Source organism: Gossypium raimondii, chromosome 13, assembly GCF_025698545.1.
Source record: "Gossypium raimondii isolate GPD5lz chromosome 13, ASM2569854v1, whole genome shotgun sequence".
Taxonomy (NCBI): domain Eukaryota; kingdom Viridiplantae; phylum Streptophyta; class Magnoliopsida; order Malvales; family Malvaceae; genus Gossypium; species Gossypium raimondii.
The window spans coordinates 21,659,756-21,672,105 of record NC_068577.1 but is presented as its reverse complement, the minus strand read 5'-3'; the positions used below and the strand labels follow the sequence as shown (position 1 = coordinate 21,672,105).

Sequence of the window (12,350 nt, the reverse complement as noted above, 5' to 3'; positions counted from 1 at the left end):
AAAAAACCCTAAAAGCTAAACACAATTATTTTTAAAAACCCAAAACCTTAATTTAATTAATTTTCTTAAAACCCTTAAACCCTAATTTAATTAATTTACTTAAAACCCCTAAAACCTAATTTAATTAATTTTTATAAAATTCTAAACATCGGTTTTTTAAATCCCTAAGCCTTAAACAAATAAAACCTTAAATTATTTTAACAAAACCCTAACCTTAAAACTATAAAACCCATAAACCCTAGGCACTAAACATGTAAATAGCCCTAAACCTAGAAAAACACGGGCCAAAATGCGTCCCTGAGAGAGCGCTTTTGCCATTTCAGCAAAGCGTGTCCACGTCAGCGCGTCCACGTCAGCGTGTTTTTTACTAACATGGCAAAAGCGCTCCCTCAGAGATGCGTTTTGTTAGAATTTTCCCTTAAAACGCTCCTACATGGACGCGTTTTAGTGTTTTCGGGCCATTCCGATAAATAATAAATAAAGTAGCCTATTTCTGTAAATAACATAGGAAATGGGCCTTTATTGGTAAAATAGTCTATATATATTCTATTATTTATATGTTTATAATTTTTATTTTTATATAAATTTTGAATTATTTATAAAATTTTATTAATTTATAATATATGACTTGTATAAAATTAAAAATTCAATATATATAACTTCAAAATAAAAATATTTAGACCGATCGGGATTTTTGGTAAAATCTTAATTTTTATTTTATTATATATTTGAATTATTTATATGTTTATAATTATTTATGTTTTATATAATTTTGAATTATTTATAATTTTTATTTTTAAAAGGGATTTTATTATATATTTTAAAATTTTATTTTGAATATTAGCTTTTTGAGTTTTCTTAAAAAAATCTAAAATTTTCAGAAATTAAAAATATATATTATATTTATTTTGAATTTTAGATATTTTGTAGATTCCTTTTTGAATATTTTGAATATTTTAATTTTTATAATTAATATATTATAAAAATTAAAATTTATTTTAATTTTTAAAATTTTGTAATTACTTGGTATAAATAATGATGTGGTGGTGCGTATGTGACTTTTATATCATGTGATTGGGTTAAAACATATATGACCATTGTTAACTAAAGGCTTACTAATAGAAGTATCAATACAGGAGAAAAAGAATAATTTATAAATTATTACCAAAATGAAAAAGTAGATATTGTGTAGGGGGTAATTTATAAATTATGCTTAGGTAGAATTCCCCAAATACCCCTTTCTAGCTTCGTCGCGTAGTTTTATCCAGAACTCAGAACAATCAAAAGCCTTCACAAGTTCATTTCAAGTTTAGCTTTTCACTGCCTCTCCTCCTCTGCCATTTAAAATTTGAAAGAAATTTATTAACATTATTATAAATTAATTACAGAAAAAAAAGTCAAAATCCGAAGCTAAAAGAAACAAAAGAAGTTAAGAAAAACTTCCGAGACAATCTTAGACACGTCTCGATTTCAAGCTGCAAGATTGGACCTTCTTGGAATTTTCTTATACGTAAGTTTTAATTGACTTTTACTAAATATATAAATATTTATAGATTAATGCTGAAAATTTTGGACTAAAGGAGTTTGATTTTTAATCTACAATTTCTCATTATTTAAATGCATTGGCTATCTTCATTTTTTCTGTTATGAATCTTGTTTTGACTGTTCTATAACTGTACAACCAACGAATATTTTCTGTTTGGTTGTTGAGAAAATTGGAGGAGGTTGAGAAAATTGGAGGAGAAGTAACTCGATTTTTTGGTGTTTCTTAAGGTTAAGTATTTCTTCTTTTGTAAGAAATGCGTTTTAACTTTCTATTTTGGTACTTTTACTTATTATCTGTGAAAGTGTGATTTCTAGTTTCTGGAGGTGGTATGAAAGTGACGGCTGATTGATTCCCTGCTGGCTTTCCTATTTCTTTTACATGTTATTTTCTTGCTGATTAAAAAGGAACATTTTAGGGTTTAATATTTGCTTGGTTTTTTTTTAATTGAATGCAGATACCTCAACGTAAAGAGTAAAGAATAAATACAATTTACGTGAAAGAAAGGTTTTGATGCTTACTGTGGGTTGTTGGATTCATCCTTCTTTATAGAAAATAAAGAATATGAATAAAAGGGATCATTTTAGGGTTTAATATTTTCTTGGTTTGATTTTGAATTGAATGTAGATACCTCAAGGTAAAGAATGAACATTGTTGAGAAGAAATAAAGATTTTGATGTTTACAATGATTTGTTGGATTTATTTCTTTATATAAAATAAAGAGTGATTAAAAGGGAACATTGTAAGGTTTAATATTCGCTTGGTTTGATTTTGAATTGAACGCAGATGCCTCAAGGTAAAGAATAAACATCGTTGAGAAGAAAGAAAGATTTTGATGTCCTAGTGATTTGTTGGATTCATCTTTTTTCTATATAAAAAGAAAAGAACTGGAAAAGGATTTTTGTTATCTTTCCTTGAATTTTGCTGATCTGTTGAAGGTTTAGTGTTGACAAATGAATGTGGTTGGCAAAGTTGGGAGTCTAATTTCACAAGGTGTGTATTCTGTTGCTACTCCTCTCCATCCTTTTGGTGGGGCTGTTGATGTGATTGTTGTTCAGGAACAAGATGGGACATTTCGAAGCACACCTTGGTATGTTCAGTTTGGAAAGTTTCAGGGTGTTCTAAAAGGGGCTGAGAAGGTTGTTCATATAATTGTTAATGACATTGAAGCGGATTTTCATATGTATCTTGATAACTCTGGGGAAGCATATTTCACAAGGGGGGTTGATTTTTGTAAAGGAAACGAGACAGATGGAGATTTGAAAGGTTCTGATGGTGAAGTTAGACGGGGTGAAGGTAACAAAAATATTGGTGAATTTTATAGACTTGAACATAGTGTCTCAGATTCCGTGGTGGTTCAGTTGAGGGACGAACATGATTTCACAAATCTAAAACAGCTTGAAAGGGCAGAATCTGATACTAGGTACTATGAATTTCAGGATGAGCAGTCCTCAATAGACAGTTCAGTTAATTTTTCAGAATTTGGGTCTGGCAGATTTGAGGGTTTAAATGGCGAGTGTTTTAATGAAGTACAGGGTTCGGATTCAGAAGTTGTCTTGGTTAGTGTGGATGGTCACATACTTACAGCCCCTGTCTCAGCATCAGAACAGGGCACTGAAAATGTGCAACTAAGCACACCTCAGTTCCATCTAGGACCAGGTGAAGGACCTGATTTTTGTGAGGATAATGAGGAGTTCAGTTCAGGTGATGACATATGGGCTGCTGACTATATTAGTAAGCTCAATTCAGTTGCAGATAAGGATTCCTCTGATAATATTTGCAGCTTGAATGGTAAATCTACTGCTTTGAGCCATCCAGAAGTTTGTGAAAATGGGGGGGAACATGCATCTCAGACTGAAGAAACAAACCTTTCTAACCGTGAAGGTGAAATGAACAGGCAAAGTGACATTGAAGATGCAGCCGTGCTTGATAAAAAGGATGATATTTTTAAGAGCTGCCTTGAACTATCTGAATTGGGTGGACATGGTATTGATTATAAGGAAATTGTTAGCCCGTCAGAAGCTCAGATTTCACAAGATAAACCTCCTTGCAATCCTCTAGGTGACGATGAAACTGAAGAGGAAGCTGTTGGTAACTCCAAAAATAAAGATGTGCCGTCTTCCACTTTTAGTCCCAATTCTTCCAACAATAATGGATCTCCTGAGTTACAAATTGAGGGTGAACCAGTTGAAAACGAAGTTTTGGATACAGATTTTATGGGTTCTAACATTGCATCTGTTGAATCTCTTAGTAATGACCATGAACAAAAAGACGAGCAATTTGGTGCATCAGCAGCAATTGAAGGGATAAATAGCAGTCAGCAAAGTCCTGCACCAGAGGATATGACTGGCAAAAGTGAGATAATGGAAACTGAAACAACTTCTGGTAAAGAGAGAGAAACTCAGGCAAGGTTGGGTAAGGAACTAAGGACCTTTGCCTCCTTGAATTGTTTCTCTTTCTTTCTTGCTTTAATTCTCTTAGAATACTTGGTGTTTTGTTTGAGGAAACAGAGTCATTCTCTATTTTCATTTTCTTTAAACGTATAGAATGTCGGAGAAAACATATTTGTTTGGAAAAATAGAACACTTCTTCTAGAGAATGGGAATGAAAATGGGGCAAAATTAGAGAACCAAAAAGAAAGAAAAAAAAATGTTTTCGATGAAACAAGTGATTTTTAAAATATCAATTAGTTGTCAACTTGTCATTGCAAACCTATGTTAGAGTCACCAAGTATGCAAGATTATTGTTATTTTCTTTTTTGATGTTGCTGTAAACAATCTAAAGACCCAAATTTAACTCATCTGACATGCTAGATTATTATTATTATTATTATTATTATTATTATTATTATTATTATTATTATTATTTGGGGCAAAACCTTAAAAACCGTAAGTCATATCTCCCCCCCTAATCCGATACTTAGCTTCACATCTTTGGTCTTTTTTTTTTTTTTAATTTTATATAACAGTTTCCTTTGTTACACATATAGAGTTGGATTGGGAAGTGAATGTTTATTCTTTTCTTGATAATTATTTACATTACAAATTATTTTTTTAATTTGAATTCTTATGTATTTTATTGGCAATTTTTATTATTTTAATTTGAAAATGCGCATACCAAACACAGTTTCACCATTTTTATTTTTGAAAGGGTGTTCATTTTTATTTACCAAACATGATTATCAAAATTCAGAAAATAGGAGAAAATTGTTTCAGAAAATTAAAATAGAAAATAAGATAATATTATCTCATACTGATCATCATCTTAGCTTCTCTTGCACACCTTAAATTTCCAGGGTTTGAGATCTCACTCTGTGGAAATGAACTTCATGCGGGTATGGGGTTGGATGCTGCAGCAGAAGCCTTTGAAGTGCACCGCATATCACATGAGGAATATAAAAGTAACGCAATGTCAATTATTGAGAATGAAAATCTGATCATCCGATTTGGAGGGAAGTACTTTCCATGGGAAAAAGCTGCTCCTATTGTTCTTGGAATGGCTGCATTTGGTTTAGAGTTAGATGTTGAGGCTGGAGATGCAGTCCCTGTTGAACTGAATGAGTCATCAAACACAAAGAATAATGATTCTATAGTCGCTTCCACATCCTCTGGCCATAGATGGAGGCTCTGGCCCATTCCCTTTAGAAAGGTCAAAACACTTGAGCACACCCACAGCAATTTGTCTAGTAAGGAGGAATTTGTGGATACTGAATCTACTCTACCAAATTCACAAGCAGATTCAACTCCAGCATTCGGTGGAAAGATTGAATCTCCCCGCAAGCAATTTTTTAGGACAAATGTTCCCACTAGTGAGCAGATAGCTTCCTTGAATCTGAAAGCTGGTCAGAATAAGATTACTTTCAGCTTCTCCACCAGGGTCCTTGGAACGCAACAGGTTTCAATTCTTTACCACTCGATTCTTCCCGTAGGTTTGCAAGGTCTGTGTTATGCTCAAATTTATCCTCTTAAACCCATGCATCTTTAATAGGTTGATGCTCATATTTACTTGTGGAAGTGGAATGCAAAGATTGTAATCTCAGATGTAGATGGAACTATTACCAAGTAAGGACTTTTACCTCCTGATGTTATCTCTCTGCGTCTTTTGAAATGTTCTTGTTTCACCCATTTATGGACCTTCTAAACTCACTTGTGATTCTTATTATGATATATATTCTGGAAATGGCAGATAATTTCCTTACTAGACATCATTATGATGAGTACAATTTTGGAACAATAAAATTAAATTGGACTATAGAAGTGAAAGGAGAAAGTTTTAGTAAACCATATACTTACGTTTGAAGCTGAAAGTAGATCTTCCAATATGATCTTTAGTGTTAAAGCAGCAATGCATATTTATAGAAGCTGTCCGTCCTACCCTATTTGATTTGTGGTGTAATCTTTCCTTTGAACTTGTTTCAATCATGTATAGTTTTAATACAAGATGTGTCTCTCAATAACCTTGACACCTCTCTTTCAGGTCTGATGTTTTAGGCCAGTTTATGCCTTTAGTTGGAAGGGATTGGACACAATCTGGTGTAGCTAAACTTTTCTCTGCTATTAAGGTATGTTTTTTCTCATTTGTTTCGATGTTCACTCGACTTGCTTGAGACTTACCGCAATTTGTAATAATCTATTCCTTCATCAGGTTTTAGAATGCAAGTTTATGGAATAACATTTGAACACCTTAGTATTATGATGGTGTGAACATTATCCCGTTATCATTAAGCTTCGTTAACTGAATTGTCTGTTCACAACAGGAGAATGGATATCAGCTGCTATTTCTGAGTGCACGAGCAATTGTTCAGGCATATCTAACGAGAAGTTTCTTAAACAACCTGAAACAGGTAGAAAATACTCTAGGTTTTGGTTTGGTTGCTTAAACCTTTTTTTCTTGTTCTTTTTTTCTTGCTTTTACTTAAATTTTCCTTATTATTTGCCTTTGCATCTAAATACAACTTACATTTTCCTTATGAGAGCAAAAAGGCAATAGAAGAACTAAAGAGAAGCTATTTCTACACCATGGTCCTTTGTTAAAATGATTTTACTCCGAAATTATGACTAGTAAGTTTTTAACTGATTGATTTGTTTATGCAGGATGGAAAAGCTTTACCTAATGGACCTGTTGTTATATCCCCCAATGGGTTGTTCCCCTCATTGTATCGCGAAGGTGAGATATTGCTTATGTATTGTTTGTTCATTGAAGTACTCTATTTTGCTGTTTTGAGTTTGCATCACAGTTTTATGGCTTCAGCTGAAAATGTTGCTATAATTGATCAAAGAGGCTGTCTTTGTTGTTTTAACCCTTTCGGCTATATTTTTTGTTACATGCATGCATTATCTTTTGTGCCCACTTCACTCCCTTTCCTTTTCTATTATTCTTTCCCCTTCTTTATATTAGTTTATCAGTTTCATTTTACCATTTCCACCTTATTCATTGCAGTGATAAGAAGAGCACCTCATGAATTTAAAATAGCTTGTTTAGAGGTAAATTCTGGAATACTTAACCTTGTTTCTCAATGTAGATTGAAATAGTTACTGCGATAGCATGTCCTTTTACCTTGAGTTTCTTTCTTATACGTGCATGGCAGGATATCAAGAAACTTTTCCCCTCTGACTACAATCCATTCTATGCGGGCTTTGGAAACAGAGACACGGATGAGCTGAGCTATAGAAAAATTGGGATCCCAAAGGGCAAGATTTTTATTATCAACCCAAAGGTACGTGCTTTCTATGTCCTATTCATGTAAAGAAAAGAAAAAAAGAAAACCTGGCAGTCTAACAATCCGACTCAAAACTGGCAGGGCGAGGTGGCTATTAGTCATTGTATTGAAGTGAAGTCATATACGTCATTGCATACTCTCGTTAACGACATGTTTCCGCCAACTTCATTGGTTGAGCAGGTAAAAGAGTATATTTCTCGCCTGTTTACTTACAGTTGTACAAATTCTCTCCAACTGTCCCTGGTTACGGTTTGTCTCAGAGTCTTGAAAATAGTACTATTTCCCTGATATTCCAATTCCTTTACAGGAAGATTTTAACTCATGGAATTTCTGGAAAGTACCATTGCCAGATATTGAGTGAGATTGCCGGTAGCTTAAAGAACACTGTCACCGTTCAGTTGAGGTGAATCGACTTGAAGATCAATAGCTAACTTGCTCCACAGAGAAGAGATTACTTGAGATTCTTCAAGCTTTTAACTTTGCCTTCCAGTCTTTTAGTTTGGTGACCTGCAAATGACATGTACGGATTCATAGATAGTTGCAAGTGAATGAAATCAAAGTCATTGCCACCACCATAGCTATTTTTGTTCCTATAGGGATTTCATGAAATCAATTTTTATGTTTGATTATAAACTGTAATAATTCAACACTTTTTATACTATACCTTGTTTGAATATATTGATTTTTTAATATAATACGATTTTATTGTTGTCAATTCACCAAATATTATATATCCATATATATATTATTAAATTTAATCCTTTCTTTCAACAAGTTAAACCAGAAAATCAAACTTTGTTAGTGTAATGTTAAATTTAGCCTTTAATGTCTAATTTTTTTCATCTATTTACCCTTTATTCTTTTTTAATTAAGTTTAATTTTGTACCTTTTTAAAAATCAAAATTTGATCATCAACATTTCAAAAAGAGTTAAATTATTGATTTTTCAATGAAAATACTAACTAAAGTGTTAAACTTTTAAACATGATAGTTCTAATTAAAATCTACATATTCATGTTAATTTTTTAAGAACTTTTATTATTTTAAATTTAAAATAGTTTTATCTTCTTTTTTATATATATATATATATATATATATATATTTAAAATTATTTGTTGACATTAGCATATAAAACAAATGACAATGTTAGCATGAAAATACATATGGATTGTCATGCGAGTTGTCACACGACACCATTAAAAAATAATATTGTAGTTATCATTTTTTTAAAGAAAAAGTTATCGACTCTTTTTGAAAAATTGAGGTCAAATTTAGTTAAAAATAAATAATGGTCAAATTGATAAAAGATGCAAACATTGAGAACTAAATTTGACATTATACCAAGTTTTTATTAAATAAAATTTACGAATTTTCAAAATTTATATTATAGGAAAAAATAAGAAAAATGCTGATTAGTATACCACGATTAAAGTTTAAAACTTGTTTTTAAAAAGATGCTAAAAGTAATGTATTAAAAGTAATTTTTTAATATATTATATTTTGACAAATATTTTATTGTGTTTGATGTGACATAAATATAAAAAGAACTCAGTTGATGAAGTTTTAATAGTAAGGCTGAATTATGAAAATTTTGAGATTTATAATTTAATTTTCTTTATATTATAACGGTTAATACTTTAATATAATCTCCTTCAAAAAAAATACTTTAATATAATCTAAAAGCCTTGACTGTTTTGTTTTGTTTTGTTTTTGAGGGTTTGACTTTTGTTTATTGAAATATCGTGTCCAATAAATACTCTTAAATAAAAAATTGACTAAATTACTAAAATACCAAACCAAAAGCAAAATTATCAAAATAGGTATTTTTTTGAAAAATTTACAAAAATAAGCTGATTTTACAAAAGTGACAACACCAATATTTTTTTTATTTTGTGATTTCACCTATTAATGTGGAAATAAAATTAACAAAACATGTCTTTATATAGACTCAAATATTATTTTCCTTGTTTTCTTAAGCGACGTGAAATATGAGTCTATATGGACTCATAATCCATTTGCTGTTTGATCCTAATGTGAGATTACTTACTCTTTTACAAAATCTTCCATGTTTAGTGTTGTGAATAAAGGGAGAGAGATAGGTGAAGATATGTGTCTGAGAGATATTATTAAATAATAATTCAATTAATATTTTTTAATATTATTAAAATGGGTAAATTATAAAAATAGTCAATTTTGTTTTCTTCATATTACATTCTAGTCATTTGTATTTGAAATGTTACGTTTAAGTTGCTTACGTTAACGTGTTGTAACATTTTAGTCACTGAACCGTTAACTGTCGTTAACGGTGAAACGGTAAGCTGACGTGGCGCATTAAATCATCATTTGAAACAAAAATTTTAGGTTATATTATATAGTTGGTTCCCATATTTTTTTCGTTTTGAACAATTTAATTATTTTCTTTTATGTTCTTTTAACTTTCTTTCTTTTTTTTCATTCTCTTCTGCTTCTCCCTTTGTTTTTCTCCCTTCTCTATCTCTTTTAACGTAGTTTTTTTATGTTTTACATTTGTTAAAACTAGTCCCTCTTTTATTTCTTTGAACAATTTAATTTTTTTCTTTTTATTTCTTTATTTTCTTTTCTTCTTCCCTTTAGTTTTAATAAATGAAAATATAGAAAACTACATTAAAAGAGATGGAGAAGGGAGGAAAATAGAGAAAGAAGCGAAGAGAATGAAAAAAAAAAAGAAAAGCTAAAAGAATATAAAAAAATTAAATTGTTCAAAACGAAAAAATATGGGGACCAATTGTATAATTTAACATAAAATTTTTGTTTGAAATGATGATTTAATGTGTCACGTCAGCTTACCCTTACACCATTAACGACAATTAACTGCTCAGTGACTAAAATGTTACAACACTAATGTAAGTGACTAGAACGTAACATTTCAAACAAAAGTGACTAAAGTGTAACCCGAGGTAAACAAAAGTGACTATTTTGATAGTTTATCCTATTAAAAATGTCATGTATAAACTCTTAATTAGTTAAAAGAATTTTTCTAACAAATATAATAGTATAGACCATGATAGTTATGAAATTATAGTTTAGATCGATTTTTGACAAAAATAAACAAATTTAAAATATCTAACAAAATATATATAATTTGAAGGTTGTTTGTTCCAACTTTTATTTTATACAACAACATAATAAAAATATAATTCAAAAGATAATAATAATAGAAGAAACCGAACAAACATGGCTATCGGTGATAATTACGAGATCATATGATACTTTTTCATTAGTGTTTACACAAATACTAAAACTCCAAAGTTGATTATAAATTAAGTGAAATAAACTCAACAAAAATAATTAAAATAAATAAAATTTTAATATCTTGTGCCTTTAATATCATGTTGTTAGTTAAAAGAGTAAGTAATCTCGTATTGTCTAGGAATATATTACAAATGGATTATGCGTCTATATAGACTTATATCTCACATCGCTTAAGAAAATAAGAGAAATGAGACTTTGAACTTGTTGACACCGTTTTTTGGATTGAAAACGGGGTCGACTTGGGTTTTGAAAAATGAAACGGGAGTCGCCACCAATCCTTTTTTTATGAGGTGTGATTGGATCACCTCGAAAAGTTGTTGTTTTTAATAAACAGCTTGATTTTATTAAAACAACGATTTTGGTCCACGAAATTCAGAAAACGGGTTCGGGAGTCGGTTACGTACGAGGAAGGATTAGCACCCTCGTAACGCCCAAAATTGGTACCTAGTTGATTAGTTAATGTCTTGATGTCGAAAATTGAAAACTTTGAAGAATTTTAAAAATACGATCCTTATATTAAAATGTTAAAAATTTTTGGGAAAATGGGCATATTTCACGTTAATCAAGGAAGAGAATCATATGCAGTAAGTTAGAATACAATATCTCGAATTCCCGATACCCGAATGAAAAAATGCTTATTTAAAAGATATTTAACTATCTTGGATTTAAAAGGGATCACGACCAGTAAGTTAGGACACGATCCTTTATAAATCCCGAGATCATTTAAAACTTGAGTTTGAAAAGATTCGTGCATTTAGATTTATCGAGAAAATCGAAACCCAGTAAGTTAGAGCACGATTCTCTCGAATCTAAACACGAAATATTATTTATTCGAAACAAATTTTATTATTTCGAGTAAAATAAAACACGAAATCGTAGTAAAGAATATGAAAGCAAATTACATTATTGTTATGCATGGCAAAATCATAGTGAATACAAAAGCATAAAATAATATGAGCAATAGTAACAATAATAAATAAAAGTCAATCCTACAATCATATAAAATAACAATGTAGATAAACAAATAAATTAAAACTTTCATTCAAAATAATAATGGAAATGAAACAAATAGTGAACACAAATAAAAATGTAAAGGATATACATGTATATAAATGTAAATTAAAATACGTGTGTATATACATAAAATTATAGAAATATATAGAAACATGTATATATAAAAGTATGTATATGTATATGTATTTTATATATTTATATAAAATATAAAACATATGTACATATAAATATATACTTATAAAAATTTAGAAAATATGTATGTAGATATAAGTATACGTATACAAATCATAAAATATATAAAAATAGGAGTTTATATATGTACCAATATATGCGTATAAAGTTAAAATATATAAAATATAAAGGTAGGTATATATACGTATATTTATAAAAATTAAAAGAGCGTATATTGACATATATATGTATATATTAAAAGTATATGTATACATGCAAAATAAATTATAAAAATAGGTATCACAAAAGGTAAGTATGTAAGTATATTAAAATATATATAAAATATACATATATTAAAAATAAAGCTAGAAATAAAATAAAACTAATTAATATATTAATATAATAATAGCAAATACATAAAAAGGAAAATAAAGTGACAATAATTAATATTAAAAATAATAACATTGAAATAATTAACCAAAATAATGAAAGTATTAAAATGCGGACTAAATCGAACTAATAATGAACATATTGGGCAAATTTAAAATAAAAGGATTAGATTGCAACAAGCGCCAAAAGGAGAGGGACTAAAAGAGTAAATAAACTAAGACTC

At 29.8% G+C, this 12,350-nt stretch overlaps 1 protein-coding gene across 6 annotated transcripts; it reads left to right on the top strand.

The window, feature by feature from the left end:
* Positions 1 to 1,288: 1,288 nt before the first annotated feature.
* LOC105767423 (phosphatidate phosphatase PAH1) lies at positions 1,289 to 7,977 on the top strand. Of its 6 annotated transcripts, XM_052626637.1 has the most exons (12): positions 1,290 to 1,510; positions 2,001 to 2,180; positions 2,330 to 3,958; positions 4,839 to 5,437; positions 5,531 to 5,604; positions 6,020 to 6,104; positions 6,300 to 6,386; positions 6,637 to 6,709; positions 6,983 to 7,026; positions 7,131 to 7,259; positions 7,344 to 7,442; positions 7,570 to 7,977. In XM_052626637.1, the coding sequence occupies exons 3-12, from the start codon at positions 2,497 to 2,499 to the stop codon at positions 7,621 to 7,623; spliced, it is 2,706 nt and encodes a 901-aa protein (XP_052482597.1). In that variant the 5' UTR covers positions 1,290 to 1,510; positions 2,001 to 2,180; positions 2,330 to 2,496; the 3' UTR covers positions 7,624 to 7,977. The 6 variants fall into 6 exon arrangements, with proteins under 6 accessions (XP_052482598.1, XP_052482597.1, XP_012442401.1 ...); XM_052626638.1 differs by having other exon boundaries at positions 1,289 to 1,510; positions 2,001 to 3,898; XM_012586947.2 differs by lacking the exon at positions 2,001 to 2,180.
* Positions 7,978 to 12,350: the final 4,373 nt, after the last annotated feature.

Coding starts and splice junctions, on each gene's coding strand:
- LOC105767423 (XM_012586947.2), top strand. CDS start 2,497: ATGAATGTGGTTGGCAAAGTTGGGAGTCTAATTTCACAAGGTGTGTAT. Junction 6,387..6,636: donor TCTTAAACAACCTGAAACAG/GTAGAAAATACT, acceptor TTGTTTATGCAG/GATGGAAAAGCTTTACCTAA. Junction 7,443..7,569: donor CAACTTCATTGGTTGAGCAG/GTAAAAGAGTAT, acceptor ATTCCTTTACAG/GAAGATTTTAACTCATGGAA.